This window comes from Lepidochelys kempii, chromosome 14 (genome assembly GCF_965140265.1).
Source record: "Lepidochelys kempii isolate rLepKem1 chromosome 14, rLepKem1.hap2, whole genome shotgun sequence".
In the NCBI taxonomy this organism is placed as follows: Eukaryota; Metazoa; Chordata; order Testudines; family Cheloniidae; genus Lepidochelys; species Lepidochelys kempii.
The window spans coordinates 22,723,711-22,749,111 of NC_133269.1; the positions used below are offsets into that span (position 1 = coordinate 22,723,711).

The 25,401-nt window shown below is 42.8% G+C and overlaps 1 protein-coding gene across 6 annotated transcripts in view; it reads left to right on the plus strand.

Annotated features, from left to right (window-relative positions):
* The first annotated feature begins 4,535 nt into the window (after positions 1–4,535).
* The window catches only part of STX8 (syntaxin 8), a 175,774-nt gene continuing 154,908 nt past the window's right edge, over positions 4,536–25,401 (plus strand). For 3 of the 6 annotated variants that reach the window (XM_073310277.1, XM_073310280.1, XM_073310282.1), the window contains exons 1-4: positions 4,536–4,672; positions 12,067–12,166; positions 18,192–18,286; positions 20,957–21,067. In XM_073310277.1, the coding sequence (XP_073166378.1) occupies positions 4,656–4,672; positions 12,067–12,166; positions 18,192–18,286; positions 20,957–21,067 (323 nt within the window). In that variant the 5' untranslated portion in view covers positions 4,536–4,655. The remainder of the gene's footprint in view (positions 4,673–12,066; positions 12,167–18,191; positions 18,287–20,956; positions 21,068–25,401) is intronic. The other 3 variants (XR_012154742.1, XM_073310279.1, XM_073310278.1) reach the window with 2 other exon arrangements.

Sequence of the window (25,401 nt, forward strand, 5' to 3'; positions counted from 1 at the left end):
GTTTCTTTGCTTCTTCCTATATTTGCCCCTTTATAACGGAACAAAAGAAGGTTTCTCTATATTATCATAATAGCATTCAGAAGCCCTAAACAGCATCAGGGCTCCCCATGCTATATTGCTGTACAGATAGCTGAGAAGAGACAGTCTCTTCCCCCAAGCGCTTACAATCTAATGTAAAGTAGTTTTTGAAGATTACATAGGAGCATATAAATTTAAAAGCAACAATTAAATGGATACATTTGTTCCACAAACCCTAGGGCCAAGAGCCAGGTGAAAGGTGGCCTTTTACACAAAAAGATCAGTAAGTTTTGTTAGGAGTATTTCCATTAAATTAAAAAATAATGAAGTTGAAACAGCTTTATTAAAGAAATAAACATGCCAAAGCAATGTTTGCAACACAAACACTGCCGCTTCGTGCACGTACACTGTGCAAAGCCACCCACTCCCATCTGTGGCTGGCCAGAAGGCTGTGCCATTTCAGATTTTGGTGGGGGGGAGGGCAACTTTAACCAGGATTCCTGGGGCTACTTAGGCACTTGAAAACTCTAGTTTTTTGGCAGATAACTTAGCAATTAGCTGACAGGAGCCCTGTATCTAATTCCTTTATAAAAGAAAGAAAATTAAATAAATATTAGACCCACTCAGCTCTAAGAACATGTTCTGACATCTTGTGGCAAGTCACTTAAGGGACACTGGTTAGGTTTAAAATCTTAATTTATATTCTTACTTTATTACTAACTCTGTGGAGAGAGAGACCCTGTTGGGACTCCTGGGTTCTATCCCAGCTCTGGGAAGAGAGTGGGGTCTAGTGGGAAACAGCAGAGAGCAGATACATCTGGGTTCTATATAAGAACATCAGAATGGCCATACTGGATAAGACCAATGGTCCACCTAGCCCAGCATCCTGTCTTCCAACAGTGGCCAATGTCAGGTGCCCCAGGGGGAATGAACAGAACAGGTCATCATCAAGTTGCCCTGTTGCCCACTCCCAGCTTCTGGCAAACAAAGGCAAGGGAGATGCAGAACATGGTATTGGATCCCTGCCCATCCTGGCTAATAGCCATTGCTGGACCTATCCTCCATGAACTTATCTAGTTCTTATTGGAAACCTGTTACAGTTTTGGCCTTCACAACATCCCCTGGCAAAGAGTTCCACATGTTGACTGTGAAGAAATACTTTTTTTGGTTTGTTTTAAATCTGCAGCCTATTAATTTCCTCTGGTGACCCCTAGTTCTTGTGTTATGTGAAGGAGTAAATAACGTTTCCTTATTCCATTTTTCTACACCATTCATGATTTTATAGACCTCTCTCATATCCCCCCTTAGTCATCTCTTTTCCAAGCTGTAAAGTCCCTGTCTTTTTAATCTCGCCTCATACAGAAAGTATTCTGTACCCCTAATAATTTCTGTTGCCCTTCTCTGTACCTTTTCCAAATCCAATGTATCTTTTTTGAGATGGGGTAACCAAATCTGCATGCACTATTCAATATGTTGGTGTACCGTGTATTTATATAGAGGCAATACAATATTTTTCTCTTATTATCTATCTCTTTCCTAATGATTTCCAACATTCTGTTGCTTTTTAAATTGCCACTGCACATTGAGCAGGTGTTTTCAGAGAACTCTCCACAATGACTCCAGGATCTCTTTTTTATGGGTTCAACTAATTTAGACCCCATCATTTTGTGTGTACAGTTGGGATTATATTTTGCCAAGTGCATTACTTTGCATTTATCAACATTGAATTGGTTCTACCCTCGTGTTGCCAGTTTTGTGAGATCCCTTTGTAACTCTTCGCAGTCTGCTTTGGACTTAACAGTCTTGAGTAATTTTGCATCATCTGCAAATTTTACCACCTCACTGCGTACCCCTTTTTCCAGATCATTTATGAATATGTTGAATAAGACTGGGCCCAGTACAGACCCGGGGGGGAGGGGGGAGGGACACCACTATTTACCTCTCTCCAGTCTCACCTTTTATTCCTACCCTTTGTTTCCTATCTTTTAACTGAAGTGCCTGGCAGTGCTTTCAGGATCATCAATTTACTTTAATGATAAGCCTTTTGTTATCTTAATCACCCTGCCTCTGTTTATAAACAGGTTTCAGAGTAACAGCCCTGTTAGTCTGTATTCTTCGCAAAAAGAAAGGAGTACTGGTGGCACCTTAGAGACTAAATTGGTTAGTCTCTAAGGTGCCACAAGTACTCCTTTTCTTTTTGTTTATAAACAAACTCCCTGCCACAAAGGCTGTGCTGCTCCCAGCTTCCAAACTCATCACATATCACAGTCAAGCTGTTGAGGTTAAGAGTTCAGTCTGGCGCTAGGGTGAATAGACCCCCCCCCCATGAAACTCGGGGGAGGGGTGACCCTAGAGCCATTCCCTGCCCCCCCTACTAAATGGTGCCCCTAGCCCCAGCCTGTTTGACTCAGGCATCTGTACTTCGATTATGTCTAGGCTTGATTGTTGCAGATCTCTGTATTTAGGAATGGAGCCCTATGCCCTGGCGAAACTCCAGCCCGTTCAGAATGCAAGTGGCCCACCTGCTTGCCATTGCATGTTAATGGCATGCATCTCCCTGCTTTGCTGCTGTCTATGCTGATTCTTCACTCAGCACAGAGTCCACTTGAAGGTCTCTGTCCTAATATGTGAAGCCCTCCTGATATGGGCCCTGGCTACCTGACAGACCAATTCCCGCTCTGCAGCTCCAGGACTGCCAGTCCCAAGCCTTCAAATACCATGAGTCAGGCCGCCAAAACTATTGAGATGGTTTAAAAAAATATGAGATTAAAAGAAAGGAATCTTTTTATTTGCCTTCTGGTTTTTGAGCCCTTGGGGGGGGGGGTGTCACCTTTTCAAGCTTTTCTCCACTAACCTTGTGGCATCTGGGGCTAAATGCAAACCTCACTTCTTCAGCCAAGCTTTCCTCCCTCTCATGCTTTTATATTTTAGTCCCCTCCTGCTCTTAAAAACTAATTTAATCCTGCTTCTTGCCAGCAGGGAAGGAAGAAATATTGTCATCAGTTTTTACTCTTGGTAGATACTCTGCTATTGGAGCAATGGGTACCAATATGAGAAAGAACGAAAGAACGACACTTCAAGAGAACCAGCCAATGAAAAGGGCTAAAATCAAATGTGAAATTAACTAGTCTAGTTTCACTGTCCCAAACTGTTCTCATTTAACCTGAGGGCTGTTAGCTCAATCACTTCATCTAACTCCCATGCTACAGGATCACATGAAAAATGAAATGATCTCTAAGTGCTTGTGTAACCCACAAACCTACAGGGTGTGGAGTTCTGTCCAATGTAGTGGCACTGAGACCACTTAGAGAGAAAGATAAAATGAGTTTGCTTAACAGCCAGGTGGTTTTTAGCTCATGTACTAAGCTCCAGAGGTCCCAAGTTAGATCCTGTCCACCACCGACCAAGTGTTACACTTGTCGATGATAAACACTTGTCAGTGTTACACTTGTGTATGATAAACACCCATTTTTTCATGGTCTGTGTGTACATAAATCTCCTCACTGTATTTTCCACAGTATGCATCCTATGAAGTGAGCTGTAGCTCACGAAAGCTTATGCTCAAATAAATTGGTTAGTCTCTAAGGTGCCACAAGTCCTCCTTTTCTTTTTGCGAATACAGACTAACACGGCTGCTACTCTGAAACTTGTCGATAGTAGGAACTTTTTGCTAAATTTTTCCACTCCCAGTTCAGCTCCAGAGATTGTGGCAATGGTGGGACAGAGAGTGTAGACAAAGACAAGTGCATTTTCAAAGCTTTGTGTTGTGCAGACCAACTCTGAACGGGGCCAGATGACACAGTGCCCAGTAGGGTCATCCAGCATAGCCCTTTCAACATTGCTACAATCAAGGGAGCTGACTGAGTGAAGCAACAAAGAAAAAGCCTAGGATACAGGCAGCCTATAAGGGATTGTTAAACTGTATTGCACTATTTGGCCAGTAGATGGCGCGGTGTGTAAAATACCTGATTTAAAGGAACCTTTATACCTGGCAGAGCCTGAGGGGATCTGGGACACAAGACTGTGACAGCCTAGCAGCAGGCCGGAGGCCAGCTGCCTCTCTGTGTTTCATGCCAGTGAAGAAGGAAAGTAGGCTGCAGGTGCCAGCTGGTAAGCCGCGCCCCCTCGGCACCTGGTGTCTGTAGGGGAGTAAAAAGAACAGGAGGACTTGTGGCACCTTGGAGACTAACCAATTAATTTGAGCGTGAGCTTTCCTGAGCTGCAGCCCACTTCATCGGGTGCATGCCGTGGGAGTACACAAGCGACACGGTTTAACCGGCACCAGGTAGCTGGAGGCAGAAATGTACAGAAGAGGCACCTGTGTGGGTGCGACGAGGTGGTACGCCTGACGCTGCCCCTTGCCTGTGTGACCTGGCCCCCGCCCCGCGACCCAGTGAAGCCCCCCGCGCCGGGGGTTGTGCGACCAGCCTCCCACCCCTGGCTGCCTGAGGGGCAGGGCTTGTCTGATGCCGCCTCCTCTCGGGCAGGACCCGGATGTAGATCGCCTGCCTCTCCGTCCCGTTCGGAGTCCCTGCGCGCGCCGTAGTCAGCTGACCTAGCCCGGAAGCGCCCGGAGCCCGGCTCCGGACTCAGCAGCCCCGGCCGGCGGAAGAGCGGGGGCGGGCCGCGGCGCAGCGATGGCTCCGGACCCCTGGTGAGCGGGTGGGGGGCCGCGCCCCCTCCCCCTCCCCCCGAGCCTTTGGTGTGCGACACCTGCGCCCCCCCTCCGGCGAAGCAAGGCCAGGTCCCCAGCTCTGGGGAGAGACCCCCGGGGGGACAGCCCCCCACCCGCCCCCCCCACCCCGACGGGCTCTGCGGGGCCTTACGGGGCAGGCCCGGATTTCCTGGGGGGACCCCTCTCCTCCCATCCCCCTTCCTAGGCTTGGTGTCCGTGACACTGGTCTTGCCCCCGGGCTGCCGGAGCTAGCGCCCAGGCTGCGCTGCCGGCAGGGTCAGGGCGGGTTTTTTTGGAGGGGGCTGTATTATTGCAGGGGCCCGGTCCCAGAGCAGGACCCCCTGCGCTAGGTGCTGTACAAACCCAGAACAAATGCGCCCCACCGCCCAAAGAGCTGCCTATCCAAGTCGGGGCTGTTTGGTTAGTGCAGGCGTTCGCCATGGGAAGTGAACGGCTAGTCAGAATTAGGGTCACAGTGAACATTATACCTTTCCCCTTAGTCACATGGTGGGCCAGATTTTCAAAAGAACTCATCCTGTTGGAGGTAGGTTGGGGGCTGAACTCTTTTGAAAACCGGGCCCATAATGCTCTTAAGGAAAATTGAAACTATTGGCCCTCCTAACAACCTCTCCCAAGCATTTAGGTCCATGGTGACGTTTACTTAATAGACTTGGATCCTGACTGATGCTTCTGTTCATAAACAAAAGCGTAGTGTAAAATACTGAAACAAATATACGGTCTTAGCATTGTTCAGTTGACTTGGTTGGATGGGTATCGTGTATATTTCTGTGGGTGATGAAAGGATAACAGCAGATATAAAAAAGTTTGTTATAAATATATGTAATAGAACTTTGGAAGATTAAGTACAAATATCAGTTCATAATTCCTATATAGCAGTTTCCTCTTTAAGCAACTTTACAAAAAAATAAAACCACTAAATACCTTGGTGCTGGGTGATAGGTAGGTAGCTATTATTCCCATTTTACTTTATTATAGGTAAAGCTCACAGCATTTCACTTTGCCTTACTTGCTTATTAGACTATCAGATAATGGTCTCTCTATATATGTGATTTCTATTTAAGTTGCTCTCTTTAGGAATCATAGTAGCAGCCGTGTTAGTCTGTATTTGCAAAAGTGAGCTGTAGCTCACGAAAGCTTATGCTCAGATAAATTGGTTAGTCTCTAAGGTGCCACAAGTACTCCTTTTCTTTTCTCTTTAGGAACTCTGTTTAGTTAAAATGTATGTACCTCGGTAGTCTTGGTTAATGAAGAATTAAGGGAGGATACTGTAATTAAAGCAAATCTACATAGGTTTATGGAAAATAGATCTTGTCAAACTAACTTGATACCTTTTTGAATGAGGTTTCAGGTTTGATCGATAAAGGTAATAGAGTTCTGTAAGGTATTTGACTAGGAATGGATTAAAAATTGGCTAACTGATAGGTCTCAAAATGTAACCGTAAATGGGGAATAATCAGCAAGTGGATCTGTTTCCAAAGGGGTCCCTCAGGGATCGGTTCTTGGCCCTACTCTAGTTAACATCTTTATCAATGACCGGGAAGAAAACATAAAGTCATCACTTATAAAGTTTGCAGATGGCACTGAAATCGTATGAGTGGTAAATAATGAAGAGGACAGGTCACTGATTCAGGACCACTTGAATCCCTTGGTAAACTGGGTGCAGGCAAAGAGTATATGTTTTAATACAGCTAAATGTATACACTAAGGAACAAAGAATGCGGGCTATACTTAGAGGATAGGGACTCAATCCTGGGAAGCAGGGACTCTGAAAAAGATTTGGGAATAGTCATGGTAATAAGCTGAACATGAGCTCCCAATGTGGCACTGTAGCCAAATAGAGCTAATGGAATCCTGGGATGTATGAACAAGGGAATCTCAAGTAGGAGTAGAGAAGTTACCTTCCCTCTATATTTGGCACTGGTGCAACCACTGCTGGAGTACTGTGTCCTGTTCTGTGGCTAACAATTTAGGAAGGATGTTGATAAATGGGAGAGGGTTCAGAAAAGAGCCATGAGAATGATTAAAGGATTAGAAAACATGCCTTATAGTGATAGACGCAAGGAGCTCAGTCTAGTTAGGTTAACAAAGAGAAGGTTAACGAAGAGAAGGTGTGGCTTGATTGCAGTCTGTAAATATCTATGTGAGGAACAAATACTTAATGGGCTCTTCAATCTAGCAGAGATAAGTCTAACATGATCCATTGGCTGCAATTAGAAGCTAGACATTTTTAAATGAGGTTTACATTTTTGACAGTGAGTGTAATTAATCATTTGAACAATTTACCAAGGGTTGTGGTGTATTCTCTGTCACTGAGCATTTTTAAATCAAGACAGGATGTTTTTCTAAAATATATGCTGTAGGAATTATTTTGGGGAAATTCTATGACCAGTGTAACAAAGAATCTTTCATGATTACAGCCTTGGAATCTGTGAATCCGTTAATGAAAATTGAGTATTAAATATTTAATAGTGTGTGCTTCTTATAATTGTGCAGTAGGTACATGGCCATAACTTAGTTTACTTTTGCTTTTTTGGCACCCAAATTGCATCTATTTAGTCTCGTCTATTGGATTAGTCTTAAACTATTGATCAGTTACTTTTATAAACTTAGTATATTTAGATCAGCATGCAAATATATTGGTATTTTATTATTGAACTTCTAGATATAACGGTACTGTGATGGGGTTCCTGGGGTGCAACCTGATCTCATCAACCTGGGGTATCCCTCTTATGCTGTGGTGCTGTTGTTAAGCCACATCAAACCTCTGGCAGGTACTGCATTTACACAGACCTCCATAGGCAGGGACACGTCCAGCTGAGTTACTTGAATGCTTTGCCAGCCGCTCATGAACCAATAACAGAGAGGCTCCAGCAAATTCCCCCCAGCTCTCTAGCCTTGCACCTCGAACTGTACCGTCTTGCTCTGGTCATAAGCCTGACCAGTGTAAGTTCATTACTGAGTCCACCCATCCATCAATGTAGAGAGGACACACACTAGCATTTGTAAACTGAGCTGAGATTTCCCAAGCACTTCAACCAAAACACGCTATTTTAGGTAAAATATAAAACAGATTTATTAAGTACAGAAAGATAGATTTTAAGTGAATATAAGTAACTAGCGTAAAGATCAAAGTTGGTTACTTAAGTTATAAAAATAAATTAAGTCTGAGTTCTGCAAACGAAACAGGATTTGAATCAAGCAGTGTCACACCCTGACAGATGGTACAAGCAGATTACAGATCCTCAGATCCTGGGATTCTTTTTCCAGTCTGGGACCATCCTCCCCTGTTCAAAGTCTTTGTCCTCCAGATGCCTGTTGAGGTGGGGGTGAGATGGGAAGAGAGGTCCAGTGGTGATGTCACTTCTCCTCTTTTATAGTTTCTTCCAGCTTGCTGGAAAGATCTGTGCTTGTCACACGAGGGTTCGCCCCCATTGGTCAAGCAGTCTCCATTGTCTATGTGTTCTGTCTGAGAAGTCTTCTGGGATGGCCTCTGGGAAAGTTGGATTCCCTTTAATGGACCATCAGCAGGTCTTGCTACTCCTTTGTTGTACCTAGAAGGCTGGTTGTGGGTGTTCCTAACCTCACAAAATATTTCAGTAACACACTCGTAGCAAAACGTCATAACTTCCCATACAATGATGGCACATACAATCCAACAGGATATTAATGTTCAACAGATCAAGACTTTTAAAATGCTTCAGAAGGCATACTTTGTACAAAACATATAATTATATGACAATGGGGAATATGGGGATTCCACGGTGCCACTCTCAGGTACAGAGTGTCACAGGTGCATCTGAGTGGGTTTTTTTTTTTTCAAATAAAAGGATTTAAATTGAAACACTTAAAAGATTTACATGATGGAAAAATATAGTTGTCGATATATTATTCAAACAATTCCTTCAGCTTATAGCTCCTTATGCACAAAAAGAATCCTGTAAAGTTCTGCACTGCAGAATTTTTATGGCAAAATATTTATTTTATTCTGTTTCTCTTTGTTTCCTGGGGAATCTAGGCAGTTGTACAGTAGAGGGTGTCAACAACTTAGGCAGTAGGATATTGAGAGTGATGGACTCATCCTTTCCTCTTTTTATGTTTAAAATGAATGATAATGCTGGTCACTTATAGCAACTTTAGCCATAGATTTCAAAACACATTACAAAAGAGAAAACATCACTATCCCCAGTTTATAGATGGGGAAACTGAGGCACAGAGTGTAAGTATACTGGCCAGTAGAAGACAATGAGTAAATGGCAGGGCTCAGGGTAGTCCAATGTCCTATTCACTAGAGCCAATTTCTGGCCTTCGTTGTACCACAAAACGTACTAAAGTCAGTGTGGCTGCCAGGGGCGATGGAGGACTGAATTTTGCTTACTTTACTTTTAAGGTACTTCTGTTTTCTAGCAGCAAAGAGATTTGGTGGAGTGGAAGGATGGTCTTGAGGCTAAAGCACAGGACTGAGTCTAGTGTTTTCAGTTTTGCCATGGATTTAAGGTGATTTTGGGCATATTCCTTCAACTCTGTGCTTCTTTATTTCATAGGTTCATAGAATTCAGGGCAGAAGGGACCATTAGATCGTCTAGTCACACCACGTGGGGTATGGTAGGCCATTAAAAGTTACCTAGCTACCACTGTGTTGAGCCCAATAATTTGCATCCTTATCTGTACAATAAGACAAGGGATACTTCACAGGTGGGAACAGGGGAGGTTTTGAGCTAAATTTATGAATGTTTTCATAGTACTCGGAGCTCCTTGAATGAAAAGTGCAATACATGTGCCAAGTTTTAATATTAGTGATGGGCAAGAAAGAAATGCCATAAATCAGGAATTAGACTTTTGAAGTAAATTAGCTAATTACAGAGTTGCTCTGGGTACTTTCCAGTCATGATTAACCTTTTGAGGCGGGGCCTTCCCTCTTTACTTCTTTGTCAAGTTACGGCATGGAGCCCCCTGTGACGTTGCAGTCCATATGCTTTATAAAAATATGTTTATAAGTGTGAATATGATGTAACTGGAATATGCTTTATGCAAAAAGTCTCTTGTAAGGTATCATTACAAAGCTTATAATCTACTGAGTGTGTTCATAGATTCATACAAATAGGATCATTCTTGTATCTGAAACTAGGAATATGAAGTATGACTCTGAGGTCCTATTGTAATCATGCGAAGTGTGGGCCATTAATGGTAGTTTAGAATCTTGATGGCTCCCAGTGATTAGGACAATTGACTGTAAATGGCTTTGTTTACCTGCAAGCCTCCACTGTATTCATGTGGGCCATCCCTGGAAGAATGGAGGGGGTCTCCAAGGACATGTGAACATGTCACCTGATACTGGAATCCATCTTAAAGCTGGTGCTTTTCCATTTAGAAGGAGGGGTGGGAGCCCAGAGAGAGAGACAGAGGATTCCCGCCTTTGCCAAAGTTATAAAAGGGGGTGGAGCAGGACAAAGGGGGTCCCAGTCATGAGAGAGCCCCTGTTTTTCACCTAAGATGCCTGCTGGAACTAGGAACTGTACTGGGGAAAGGATTGAGCCCAGATTAGGAAGGAGTCTAGTCTGTGAAAGAAGATTATTGGTAACTTACTTTGTTCTGTCTGTTATTACTTGGAACCACTTAAATCCTACTTTTTATACTTAATAAAATCACTTTTGTTTATTGATAAACCCAGAGTAAGTGATTAATACCTGGGGGAGCAAACAGCTGTGCATATCTCTCTATCAGTGTTATAGAGGGTGGACAATTTGAGTTTACCCTGTATATGCTTTATACAGAGTAAAACGGATTTATTTGGGGTTTGGATCCCATTGGGAAGTGGGTGTCTGGGTGCTGAAGATAGGTGACTTGCTGAGCAGTTTTTGGTTAAAGTCTGCAGCTTTGGGGACATGGTTCAGACCCTGGGTCTGTGTTGCAGCAGGCTAGCATGTCTGGCTCAACAAGGCAGGGTTCTGGAATTCCAAGCTGGCAGGCAAAACGGGCTCAGAGGTAAATTCAGCACATTGGGTGACAATCCCAGGGGGTCTCTGTGACCAAACCTGTCAGACTGCCTTCATTTCATTATGCGATAATTGCCACACCCAAGATGCATCTTAGCTTAAAGGAATGAGGATACATATGTAAAAATTCTTAATGATCCCCTTCCCTATGGGACCATCCATAATCTTTAAAAAAAAAAAAAAAAAAAAAAAAAAAAAAGCCCTGACTCAGTGTGTTGCTGTGTTTTCTTAAATTAGAAGAGCTAACATTAATAGTTATTACTGTGACTCACTCCTAACTTAGCTTTTTAGCATTGTCATGGCAGGAATCGGTGACTCATACCATAAGGCTACTGGTCAGTGTATAATTTACTTTACATTATATTTTTGTAACTGTATCTTTGGGCTCAACAAAGGCTTATCTGCCTCAACAATGCAAACCAGCACTGTAAATATCAAACAAAATAACTAGCTGGGGGCTATCATTGACTTTCTTCTGTGTCAGCAACGGGTGTCTTTAATGATTGGAGGAAAGTGTTAAGGCTTTTTGCACCCCGTGAAACCAGGGTGTCCTCAGAGTTCTACAAAAAGAAAAGGAGGACTTGTGGCACCTTGGAGACTAACAAATTTATATGAGCATAAGCTTTCGTGAGCCACAGCTCACTTCATTGGATGCATTCAGAGTTATGCAGTGGGAGCGCCCCCCCCCCCCCCCCCGGCTACCCTTGGAGACTTCAGCACTGCAGCTGGGATTGTGCTTCACTGTGTGGGTAGACCAGGGGCAGGCAAACTTTTTGGTCTGAGGGCCGCATCAGGTTTTCAAAATTGTGTGGAGGGCCTATTAGGGGAGACTGTGCCTTCCCAAACAGCCAGGTTTGCCCCGACCCCATCCAAACCCCCCGGGACTCCTACCACATCCACCACTCCCTGTCCTCTGCTGCCCCATCCAACCCCTCCTCTCATTCCTGACTGCCCCCTGGGACCCCTGCCCCCATTCAACTCCCCTGCCCTCTATCCAACGCCCCCTGCCCCCTTAGTGCGCTGCCTGGAGCACTGGTGGCTGGCGGTTCTACAGCTGAGCTGCCTGGCTGTATCTTGGGATCTCTAGTGATTCTAACTGCTTGCAATGACACTTTCTATCCAGCAGGTTATGCTAGGTTGTCTGGAAGCACTCCTACTATTAAGTTGGCTTTGATTTTTAAGACAGACCTGTTTCTTGCATCTGCTTTTCATTTGGCTTTGTCATAGTTTTTCAGGGGCTATTTTGTGGCAGACACTCTAGACACTTGGTTAACAAAGGAGAGACTAAAACCAAGATCCTTGGCACAGAGATGACTGGGGGAGACTTTTCTTAACTGTCTGAAATCTTTCTGTTTATAGGTTGATGATGTACGATTCCACCTGTCACATTGCGCAAGAGATTGCTGAAAAAATTCAGGAACGTAACCGATGTCAAAGAAATGGTGAAAATTCAACGAAGGTACCATATCTTCATGAAAGATCTAACGTTAAACATCTCTTTTATCTTAGGTTTTGTATTTAATTATAACAAACTCTAATACAGTGGTAAAGTTGAGAAACACACATTCAGGAAACTCCAAATTTAGGTTTCTATGATGGCTCCTCCATTTCTTGTTGTCTTCAAATCAAGACTGGATATCTTTCTGGAAGAGATGTTTTAATGAAACTCACATTATTTGACTTAATGCAGGGATAACTAGGTGAAAGTCTCTTGCCTATGTTGTACAGAAGATTGGACTAGACCTTAAAATCTGTTAATCTAATGCAACATTTCATGCCCTGTGTGGTTTTCTTTTTATGGTATGTCGTTAACATACGGTACGTTTACTAAGGTTTACATAAAGAAAACAGGAACAGAGCTTTTGAATAAACTAACTTTTTGAATGTCCTGAAATTTTATGCTTGACTTCTCCAACTTCAGCCTTTTGGTGAATGCTAGTTTTCTTGCACTTAATGCCACTGGTTTATTTTACAAAAATAAGAACTGAAGTTCTTAGTCGTGCATGTCCAATATTTTGAATTGCTCTAGGTTGTTGTCAGTCAAAAGAGATCTACTACACATTAAGAAAACATGCTCCTCCCGCAACCCCACCTCCAAGCCCTTGGGTAAGGGTGCCAGGAAAACTGCATTAGAATGTATGCTATTCACTTGCCAGCTTCCTGAATTTGAAGTATAGAGCAGATTTTCAGGCTTGGGTTGTTTCTTCCTCATTTGGGGCTATAAACAGCCGAATATGACGTTTCTAGATTCAGTCATTTTTGAGTTGTGCAAGTCCAAAAATATCAGAAGAGCAGAGTTTCAAATGTTTGACCTGAATGAAAAGGAGACTTCAGTGCTTAACCTGTTACTGTTCGATTCTCCACTTTTGTATTAATTCAGGAGGAAAATCATAGACTACTCTCTTTGGAGTTAAACTTAAAATCATAGGCCTGATCCTGCAAAGACACATGCACATGCCTAGCTTTACATACTCTGACTTCCCCCTTGACAATGTAAAATTGAGCATGTGCATAAATCTTTATGGGATCGGGCCTTATATTAATGTATTTTGCATTTTAAAAAACTAAAGCTAATCTAAATTCATTGTCAGGGCATATAGCCTGCAGTGTGTCACTTTGATTAGATAATGAATTGAGATTAGCTTTAGTTTTTTAAAATGGAAAAATAACAATTAACTTAGTTCTGTTCTGATGCTCCATTACTAAGCTTGTGGGCTTCATACTCAAAGGGGAGCTAGAAGTGGGGTATGGAGCATCAGTAGTTAAAGCAAAAGGGCATGTGGTAGAAGAACAATAGTCTAATTGTGAATTTTATACGTGGTTTGTATGGCATTGGGATTCCAAAGCCTGTAGGCAGTTCTTTATAATCTGTGTTTGGAGTAACACAGTAGACTGTCCCTTGGAGTGTCCTGGAAATGAAATTTTGGGGCTTTATTGAAATAAGAGACTTTTACCAAAATAGCTGCTTTTTACAATGATCTATTATAATGATCTTGAAGGCATAAGAACGGCCATACTGGGTCAGACCAATGGTCCATGTAGCCCAGTGTCCTGTCTTCTGACAGTGGCCAATGCCAGGCATTCCAGAGGGAGTGAACAGCACCGGTAATCATCAAGTGATCCGTCCCCTGTCACCCATTCCCAAAGTACAGTCACTTGGCCTCCTGGCTGAATGGGGGAGGGGGAGAAACAACCCCCAAACAAAAATCTCTCATAAGAACAACAAAGAATCTTAGGCTACACTATAACTTAAGTCAGTATAATTTACGTTGCTCTGGGGTGTGAATAAGCCACCCCACCGAGCGACGTAAGTTACACCGAGCTAAGCACTGGTGTGGACAGCGCTATGTCCATGGGAGAGCTCTCCCATCTCTCGCTCTCTACCACTTGTTGGGGGTGAATTAACTAAGTTGACGGGAGAGCTCTCTCCTTTTGGCTTAGGCTCTCTCCTGAATCCGTGCAGCTGCACCGCTGTAAGCTCTCTAGTGTAAGCTGCTGAAGAACTCTTCAGTCACTGCTGGCATAATCCCCTGGGGCTAGTGCAGCATTGTGCCCACAGTCGGTCCTGCAGTGCTTTGGCTTCCACCACTTCCAAGTCTTCAGAACTTCACTATTCTTCACCTTCATTTCCGTAAACTCTCAGAAATCTTATCCCAGAGTTCAACCTGAAAGTGGCTCCAGACTGTGACACGTTCCCGAGCCCAGGCAGCTAACAGGATAACGTCAGAACAATCCTTGCTGAGTTTTTATGCAGCTTTTTCCTAAATGAGTTGTTACAATAAATATCTCCCTCAGACATGTCAAAACCCCATCTCAGCTCTCATTCACGAGGGACAGCCCTCATTTTAGATACTAATTTACCCCCTTAGCCTAGTGTTCTCATTGAATTGTTTCTTGGTCAATATCCATAATTGTAATGAAATGAATCCAGTTTCAGTGCTTTCTATTGTCTGTCTCTCCTTTGTTAGTCATTAGCCTGGTTCACATTGGGCTCAGAAGTTCATTAGCCCTGTCACATCCTTGTGCATATAGTTTCCATAGTTTTGCGCAGTTACGCTTTTCTAGGAACAGTGCTAACTTAATTGTGCTAGAGATTTCTTCCTAGATCCATTTTACCATTGTTTTAAACAAGATTGTAGAATTTCCCATCCCTGCCCCTCAGGGAAACTACCAGAATCCTACTAGTTACAACTGTATTGCAAGGTAACACGGTTTTAAATCCAGTGTGGACAGTATTGTTTTGCCCTGTTTAAGCCTTGGTAGATCCAGTCATGTTTTAACTGCGAACAGAACAGAAGAGCTACATGTATGCTTAGGATTGAATTGATAACTAGGCTCCAGTTTATTCAAGTGTTTGGAATCACAGTTGCCATTACCTGTCCCCTTTGTAGTCAGTCTCAGAAAAGAGGTTCTCAGTTTCTTAATTTGGGAAGGTACGTAAGCATGTGTCTAACTCTAAGCGTGTGCTTCATCCCATTGAAGTCAGTAAGATTATTCTCAAGTTTAGGATTATTCATGTGCTTAAGCACCCTCCTGAATCCTGGCTTAAATGAAGTAGGGAGATTGATTTTGGCCTCTGCCCTGAGTGGTTGTTCTCTAGGTCAGTGGGTCTCAACCTACTGACCACTGTGGGCCGCATATGAAGCTCTCTGTGTTATATGGGCTGCATCCACACAATAGATCTACTACCTGTGTGGCCCTGAGGGTGTCAGATGGGCTGCAACGGTGTGCTGATTAGGCCTTGGGTTGAGAACCACTGCTCTAGGTCCCGGCTGAGGTATATTATTTGCTAGAGACCAAGGCAGGATGGAGAGGGAAGCATGAGTATGAAGTTCACAGTGCTGCCTGCTCTTGTAGCTGTTCTGAACATAGTCCGGTAGGGGTCTCGAACAGAACCAAGTAATTCCAACACCCCTCTCCCCCCCACCCAAAAAAAAAATGCTATAATGATCTTTTCCCCAAATTGCAGAAGCGTTTAAATTGTGCAGCCACATTCACTCTTGAAGTGCAGGCAAAGCAAAAACTGTTACTTGTTTAGTTCACCAGTATTTATACGGGCCAAAGTTCTCGGATTTGCATCATCTCATTCGCTGTGATGTCTGGCTTAAAAAAAAAAGTGTGTGTGTGGGGGGCTGCATCAGTGTTGTCTAATGGCTCTCTTGTATTGTAAGCTTTGTAGCCTGTGTATTATCAAAACATTACACAGCCGGTTAAAATGCTTTTGTGAAGAAATTTTTCCATGTTTTGTGTTTTAATGGAGTAAAAGGAATTTGCTCTCAGAACAGTTAGAGACAAGTATTGGCAGTGTTTGATTCCACTGTAAACAAACATCCAGCAATGAAATATTTGTTATGATAACAAGAACTCACGTTGAGAAACACATGGCTGATCAATCATACTTGCTGTGGCTAGTAAATGTTTTAATAGAGATGTCTTTGTATGGTATTTGTGTGGTACAAGCTGTCAACAAGATCCTGGTTTTTATGGTGTTTTGTGACTAGTGTGATGTGACCTCCCACACTCCCCCCCCCCCCCCCCAAAAAAAAAAAAAAAAAAGCCCTGTGTTTATAATTGAATAGAAATGGAGTATAAAAGCTAAGGTTTAAAAAGGCTGTAGGGTGAGGCTTTCACAAATGCTCAAGCATTGGTTAACCCTAGTCACACTGAAGTCAACGGTCAAACTCCCATTGTTTTCAGTGGGAGCGAAGTGAGGCCAGCATGCAGTCTTACCTTGTAGGGCTTTTTCGCTGGTGGGGGAGGGAATCCCTCTTGATGGATGGTGTTGATTACTTACCTTTCATTATACTGACATGACGTTCTTCCCAATCCCCCCTGTACTCTGGCAAGGTAGGCTGGATAAGGTTAATGCAGCGTTTCCCAGAGAGAAAGGTGCGGGAGATGTATCCATGAGAAGGCCTTTAACAACACCTGGCAGGGTTGTGGGGACTTGCAATTGTGTTTATTGTCCTGAAGGGTCACTCGGCTTTGAAAAGTGGGGGAAATGTTGCTTAAATGACTGCCTGGCTGTTTTTCAGTGGCACAACTATTACGCAAATCTCTCCTCTGGCTACTTACCCTCTGAACTGGCTAATCACATGCTCACTTCAAATATGGCTGCCTCAACATCTGACCCACTCTACCATCTTCATACTTGGGAGGGGTACAAGTCTCAAAGGGGTTTCAGGCTCCTGAGTCTAACTTTCAGTGAGGCACTTCTGGAAACTCCACCAATCACCTCTGTGCTGATATCAAGTACACTACGTTACAAGAATCCCCAGTAATGGGGAAGTGAAGGTTGGACACCTAACTGCCTTTTTTGCCTGACAAAATGCCTCTCAATCTTCCTCAAGGGGAACAGACAGTCATTCTGGGGCTATTGAGAACACTGGGGTTAGCTGTCAAGGGGTAGAAATTGATGTGGCCTAGTTTGCCGTGAATGGGGAATTCAGAGGGAAGTGGCCATTTGGAGCGTAGGAGTGAGGGGAAAAGCAAGCTGTCCTGCTCCCTGTTTACTCCATAATGCATGTATCCCAGCCTTATTTCTGCTTTCTCTTTGAGTGATCACCCACAGTACAGTTATTGCCTTGCAAACAAGAGGCACCTTCAAGCGCATGCAAGTCTGTAACTTGGGTGATTACCAACTTAGTTTCAATCATGTGTGCTTTTCCTCTAGTTAGCAAAATCAAAGGGAACAATATTCAGGACAAGCGGAGGGAAAATGTAGACTTTTCTACAGAGTAAAGGTAAAAAGGGTGAGAGAACTCCAAGGTAGCCAGAACATTACAGTACTGTTGTTAGCTTGCTTGGAGGAGGAGAATTTTTTTTTACAATGTTTACAGTAGAAAAAGATAAATCTAAGAACCTCATGCAAGCAACAGGAATACAAATAATTACAGTCAATAGTCCGGAGAGGCCAGGAGTCAAGGATGAGCAAAGATGGTAAACAAGTGTCTGGCGGTAAAACTAAATAGAAATGAAATTACAGATCTGGAAGTTATAAGAGAACTAGGGGAAGGAATCTCTGAACCTCTGACAGTAACCTTCACTAAAACACAGAAGCCAAGAGATCTCTGCCTACAGGCAAAGGCAGCATCCATATTTCCCTTAAGAAGTAGAATAAAGAACCAGGAAATTAACTGGACAACAGCAAAATGTGGGCAAAATATTCCAGCACATAGGGGAATTAATTTGTGAGGATTTGAAAGAAAGATCTCATAATTAGCATGAGTATATTAAAAAACTGGTTGCAAAACCAGTGTTACCATAGAATTGTTTTCTGAAAAAATCCCAAACAGCACCGCTTGTGCACAGCTGAGCTCAGCACAGGCTTTTTTCTCAGTGTCAGAGGGAATCCTGCTGTGGGGTTTGTGGGGTTCTGCATTGGATCATTTGAATATGGATGTCTGTATGGTTACACTGTAATCTGGTAAAAAAAAAACAAAAAACAAAAAAAACCCAACAACTGTTTTTGTTTTTTCCTTCAGCTTAATGTGACAATCCGATCATTGTTGCAGAATCTCAAGGTAAAGATCGACCAGCTGAAGGACTTACTGCTTCGAGCTATATCAACACGTCAGATGTATCCATGTAAACAGTATCTCGCTGTCCTTTCTCATATCGTAGGAGTGGGTGGTAGAACAGGCTCTTTTGGAAAGGAAGCTGCAGTTAGCCCCGTCCTCCTCTCAACTGTTAATGCTGTTAATGTGAAGGAAACGTTTCTCTGCCCTTCTGGATGGAAGAGTTGGATAGTCCTAGAAGACATGCTAGGAATGTGTAACTTCTTCCTCATTCACCTGTGCTCTGGATTTCATGTCCTGACCTAGTCTTTCCTGCACACAGCTGGAAAAGCCGTGTGTAAGAGGGGCAAGCAGATAGCAGCCCAATAGCATTTGTATGGGTCTGAAAATCTCCTGTACCAGTACCGGTGACCCAAAATAGAGACACACAGCCAAATTCATCCTAGTGTGACTCCACTCACTTTAATGGGGTATAGTAGCTGGTGAATTGGCTCTGTCTTTATAGAGTGGGTCACTTGCTTAGTTCCATTAAACTGCTACAACCAGTTATATCTTCTGGCCTAAATTTTCAAAAATGAGTAGTGATTTTCAGTGCCCAGGTTGAGGCATCTTCAGTGGCCTGATGTTCAGAAAGTGCCGAACACCAAGAATCTGAAAACCAGACCCGTTCAGGGTACCTCAAATTCGGCACCCAGAATCACTACTCACTTTTGAAAATTTAAGCTCCTTTGTTTAATTAGGATTTTTATTTCCATCTCTTAGAAACTTTCTCTTTGCTCTAAGGGCAGATGTTAGAATCTCGCTGGGAACAAGTGCATCCCAGCTGATGACACTCTGCCCTACAAGGGAAGGTTTTGGGTTTTTAAATTATTATTTGTATTGTAGTGGTGCCTCGGAGTTCTAGTCGAGGACTTGAAATCCCATTGTGCTAGGTGCTGCACGAACACAGCACAAAGACAGTGTCTGCCCCAAATAGCTACTACAATTCAAGTATAAGACAAACTACGATTGTGCTCGTCTGTCACTGGATGAGATACAAGTGTACGAGAAAAAGAAAGATTTGAAATTGACAAGTACCTTTAAACTTTCTGGAACATTCTGTTAACATCATACAAAAGTCTAGAACATTTAGGAGTCCTACTAAGCTCTTTGCTGCAATATCAGTGAGATTAACACAATACACAATTAACCTGTGAAAAATGTTACTTTTTCACATCATTGGCTTCTCCTTGCTCTTCAGTTGGGGGGAGGGGCAGCGGTAATTGGTAGTGCCAGATTGTCCTTCTGTACATTTTTCCATTATTTTTTGTACCTTTATGGTGTCCTCTCTGAGTCTCTATCATGTCTCCTCTCTAACCCATGTGTGCCTATGGAAGTATATCCAGTGGCCATTTGAAGGCCTCTTACTTGCAAGCTGCCTTATGGTAGCATTGAAAGTGAGCCACTGGCCTTTGGTGTGGCCTCGTATCCATGTTTGAATCGGGGGCAGAGGGTTTGAAATGATTGTTTAACTGCAACAAGCCAGCAGCTTTTGTTGTAACGATTAACTTTGAGAATGTTGCACTGAATGCAGGGTACAGTTATCCTTTCATCTGAGAATATTACCTTAGAGCAGATAAATGGCACTGCTATGTAAGAAAGCAAATATAAGTCATTGTGGCTATGCACCTGCTCAGGTTACAACTCAAGGAAGAGAGGTAATCACTTTTAAAATGGGCATCATTGAGTTTATTAAAAATAATAAAAATTGAAGAAGGGCAGCACTCTAAGAACACTAGTCATTCAGTGACTGAGTGAATTGGGTCATTTTCTTCAAAAGCAACAAGCCCTACTTCAGTTGCTACTGGGGAGTGCTAGTGATATAACTCTGTAAATGTAAAGAAATCCTTTAAATAACCTCTTGGTAACTTGCTGACCACCTAGTGAGCTGGGCGAGGGCTTCTCACCTCGTTTGTTTCATCACCCAGCAAGATAGTTAACATATTAAGAGCCATGCTGAATCAAACAGAGCTATCTAGTTTGCTGGTGGTGATTTTGTAGTAGCACTTAAAATGTGCTGTATACTGGACAGACCTATAGGAAGACTCAGTCCTTGTCCTGTCAAGCTTCCAGACTGCGTGTCTTACCATCATATGCTAACAAAATTGTAGAACAAATCATTTTCTTAGGGATTTTTAAAGACAACTAATACGCTTAGTGCCTGAGAATGATGATATGGTTTTTTTTTGGAGTTCACAGCTCTTAATTTTTACATTAATTCAATGTAAAAAAACAACAACAAAATCTTCCCAAATCTCCTCATCAGTTTGTGCTGTCTGGATCAGATTCTCAAGACAAATCAGGATTTCTTCTTTCTTTCTTTAAGGTGTTGCAAATTGCAGAAATAGGGTTCTGCTAGATGCCTTTCAGTGAAGCGTGGAGGTGTCCCCATGTTGTGTATTAGAGTTCAAGGTGTGAAGAAAGTGCTATAATAATTTATGCCCCTTGTCTTAGGAGCCATGCAGCCTGACTCTTATGAATGAATAATGTTATCAATCTTCGTCAAGTGAAGAAGAGTGGGCTTTTAGGATTATGTCTATTTTAACGTATTGCTCTTTGAAAATTCTTATTTCCTGACTGGCTTTGGTATTGCAGTAATAGGTGACTTTTGAGAGTGATGCTTTTAACACTGGAAATACAAGTTTTAAATGTGCTTTTATTTCTGTGACTGGCCCTTAACCAAATGCCCCTAGAACACAACTGGAGGGAGACAGAAGGCAAAACTTAGTGGATGACCTTCTCACACGACAGAGACAACTTCAAGCATCCTATAAGAATGATGGCACAGAACCAGATGTGATAAGGTACGATACTGCAATTTTAAAGGAGCAGTGGTATATGTTTTGAACGTGTCTCTAAAGCCAGCACTTTAAATGCGTCTCTTGACTACATTTTTATTTACATGTAGAAAACTTCATAGCTAAGGAAATAAATCTGAAAACATATGCCTTTATTATCTACATGGCTACAATTACACTGCATACATTTATTATCGAGTATCAGTTTAATAGTTACCACCTCAGTGTATGGGGAGGACAGAGGGAATAAAAGGTTAATTGTCTTTAAGGCACAGATGAGTTCTATCTGTTGTGTCTCTTCCATCTCTAATTTTGTGATCTAGTTGAGTCTGTGCAGGTCTCTTAAATGAGCCGCACGTACTGGACTTAGCTGAATGAATGGTGATGAGATCAATTGCACATTAGGTTTAACCCTCAAATTGCTACCCATATTTTTGCTAGAAGCAGAAGGTGGTGCTGTAAGGAGGCAGATTCCAGCTGTGATGTGCCAGGGGTAAATGGTCCTTAGCATGGTTTAGACCTGATTACAAATCTGTGCAATAGTTCTTATTGTGGCATACGTGACTGGAGAAGCCCTGTGAATGGAGCAAATAGCTTACTCTGTAGACCCTTAATTGAGAGAGAAGGTGGATGAGGTGATATTTTTTTATTGGACCAACTTCTGTTGGTGAGAGAGACAAGCTTTCGAGTTTACACAGAGCTCTTCTTTGTCATTCTAGCCATATCTTGTAGCTGACACATTAACTTCAGGAATCAGGGAGTAGCCTTGTTAGTGGTATTTTACCCACAAAAGCTTATGCTCAAATAAATCTGTTAGTCTTTAAGGTGTCACCAGACTCCTTGTTAACTTCAGGATTAACTCTCCTTTATCATTATGCCTTTATACTGAAGAACTAGGCTCCTCCTTGAATTATTGGCATTACACCTTATCTCCAGTCCTTCACAGCCAGGAGGAACAACAGCCACTTAAGAGCTAGTCTGAAATTTTCCTTCTCTGTGCTATGCTTTCCTCTACAGCCTCCTCCTTTCTACAGAAAAAGCTACACCTGGGATCTATTTTTCTCCCTGGTTTTGAAAATGACACAACCCTGTTAATTGGTGGGGAAGAAGGATTGCCACATGAGAAATTGCTAGCAGCCCATAAATTGAGCAGTCGAAAGCTGCACAAGATCCATGTTCTGTCCGTCTGTTAGGAAACAGCTTGTGAGTAGACTCCAAATGTACAGATGGATGTCCTAAGAAGTCTTAATATAAATGTTTACAAGCATCATACCCAGAACTCGATGCACAATAAAATACTGGTGGGTTGGTGGTTTCTAGTGGCTTGGAAACTGATGAAACCGAAAAGGCCATTGATAACAGTTTATCGATACCAGCCTTTTTGTGTCTCAGAATGCTACTCTTTGGTACTTCCTTGTTTAACTGAGTGATGCTAATTCTTAAATGTGCCACTGAAGATTTGATAGCTCAAAGCAACTCATAACTCTATATGCCTGTTGTCTCAGAAACTCAGACAAGATGCTTTAGTCTGAAGTTTGTGCATTGCTGAGACAATCAGTTTAAAAAAACAACAACCACCCAACCATATGGTGAAATGATCACTCCCTGTCTCCTTCCTAGAAGAATGAGGGGTAGATCTCACCGATGCTAAGGCTGCCTTTTGCTGTGATTCTGTTTCTTGGCTTTCTTAAGCTGGGCTGGGCTCTGTCAGAATTTAGATGGAATTCCTCCATGGACTACCTAGGTAGCGTTATGATTATTCACTAGATGATGAACTTTGATCTCCATCAGAACTGCCCAAGTATTAGGGCATAGAACATTGCACCATTGGTGATTCCAATTCTCAGATGAGATGTAAAATCCATATTCTGACTCCTTTTAGGTCACTAAATTGCAGTGTTTTGGCCTAATTCCAGTATGGTTATTGCATTCATTCTTCCTAAATTTCCCAGAAGTTTCAGTTGGATCTTCTGTCCTTCACAATAGTTTAGAAGAGAAGTAGAGCTGCGTTCTGTTACAGTTGCAGAGGTTGCTGCATTTCTTTGGTCAATGACATGATCCTAGTACGTAATCTGCAGTTCGGTTTAAATTGGTAAAATTCTCTGGAATGCTTTGTAATGAAAGGTCTCTTATATGTCATTCTATTTGTTTAAAAAAAAAATGCCCATCACAGCTGTTTGGGCACGTATACCTACATAATCAATAAAAAGCTAAACAAATCTTAACTGAAAAGAAACCTTTCTCATGAGAATATCAATACACTTGTGAGATGAAGACGTGATTATTTTTTCCCCCTCCCCCCCACTAATCCGGGCTGCAAGGAGTCTCAAACCTCTGACTGCAAGTTGCTGACTCTTAAATACACTGAATCACTGTATCTGCACATTGTGTCTGTAGAGACAAATGTGCAGGTTTGGTTTTGTACATACATGTCAAGCCTGACCCAAAAGCTTCCTACTCCTTGTGCTGACTCTTGAGGTTTGCATACTAGTTTCATAGCATGACAGCACTTCTGCATTTTGAAACCCTGTGTGCTTTGGGGGAATTGCCCTGAAGGTGTGACCCCTTTTTAGTGAAGAGCTGTAATAGCTTGTCTTTGTTGAGCATGTGCTTTGAGCCCTCTGCAGGACTGTTTTTTAATCCTGCTCTCATCCCACTCCCCCCGCATTGTTAATTTTTATCCTGTCCCTGCTATTCTGGCAGTGGGTCCTGTGGGACTGCGGGATCCCAGTCCTGCTTCAGGGCTCTGCATGTGTGTATGCGCTCAAAGAAGGCAGGAGTCTTTTTGTAGGGATGTAAAAACATAGGCCAGCTTAAAAATCACACTTCTGAATAAATGTATTGTCACCTGCTGCTGTTAAAAATAACACCTGTGTTCACTAAAACTGGAAGATTAGAGACCGCTGCCGCCTTGGGCTTGTTAACTTTGTGCATTTGGGAGCCCTTTCTGTGGATAGTTTCTGGTGCTGTGGAACATGCATGTGGAACTCATGATCTCATGCACTACTCCAAAGGGGCACATTTTGCCCCAAACACTGGAAGAAGCTTATCAGCAGTAACTCAGCAACAGAGCTGCAGCTGTTCCTGGGCCAGGAGGGTGTATCTATCCTCTTTCTTCAGGTGCCAGCATATGCCTAGGGATCGCCAGGAGTCTGGTGGGTGAGTGAGCATGTCTGGGGAGCCCCCTTTACTCTCTAGACCAGGGAGTTTCAACTTTTTTTTCATTTGCAGACCCCTAAAAATTTTCAAATGGAGGTACAGACCCTTTTGGAAATTTAACCTGTGGTCTGCAGACCCCTGCCTCTGAAATCTTTGACTGAAAACTGACTGAACAGAATTCAACTAGAAATGTTGCACGTGGTCAGCACGGCATTTGATGCAATGTGTGAGAGGGTCCTAAACGGTGGGCTTCTCTGGTAATGACAACACTTCCAGGTTTTGACCTGCAGGTGGGGCATTCACATACTTTTGATCAGAAAGACAGAATGCCTTTCTGGGATCTGAAACTTTAGTTTCAGAGTCACCTTTTGCGCTGCTCTTGGACGTAGTCTGTGGAGCTCAAGGGGTCTGTGGACCCCAGGTTGTAAACCAGTGCCTTAGACTTGTGTGGGTTTGATAGCAGTGGATGCCTGGTGGTCAGGGGGCACTCTGGAATGCGTCAATAGATGAACCAGTGTGCGGAATGCCTTTCATTGTACCAGAACCTAGGAATGTAGACCTGAGCTGGGCCTGGATGAATTATGGTTTTCAGTTGTTTGGATGTTAGGCCCAAAGCATATAACCAAAAAGAATGATGGTATAAGAAAGAAGGATTGTTTGTGTTAAACACGTAGTGACCTGTGAAATACTAGTGTTATCTTAGTATTAGGGTTATCAAGATTAGGGTTGAGGTAATGGAAATATAGAAAATATGGTTAATTAGGTACAAGGTGCAGTAAATAATTAGTTACTGTGATGGTTCTCAGGGCACCCAGGACTGTGAGTCACTTTGGTACCTCCTGCCTCCAGCAGGAGGGAGTCTGTCATCTTGTGGCTGGGGGTCAGCTCCCTGACACCTCCAAGCACCCACTTTGGGGCTCTGACAGTCCTAAGTCCACCTTTCAGGTTAACAATAGGCGCACCCCAACCCCCAAATCCCTTAGAATCTTGGCCCCTGACATGGGCAACTCTTAACAGTTACAGATCCTCTGCACCAAAATGTGCAGTGAGTGTGTCCCCAGCTTATCAGTTTTATCTCAAACAACTGCTCTTGGAAACCACATAGCACTTGTGAGTGCTTATAATAAAATAAAAGTAAGCGAAGAACAAAGATTTAACTAGAAACGAGAGAAAGTGATGGA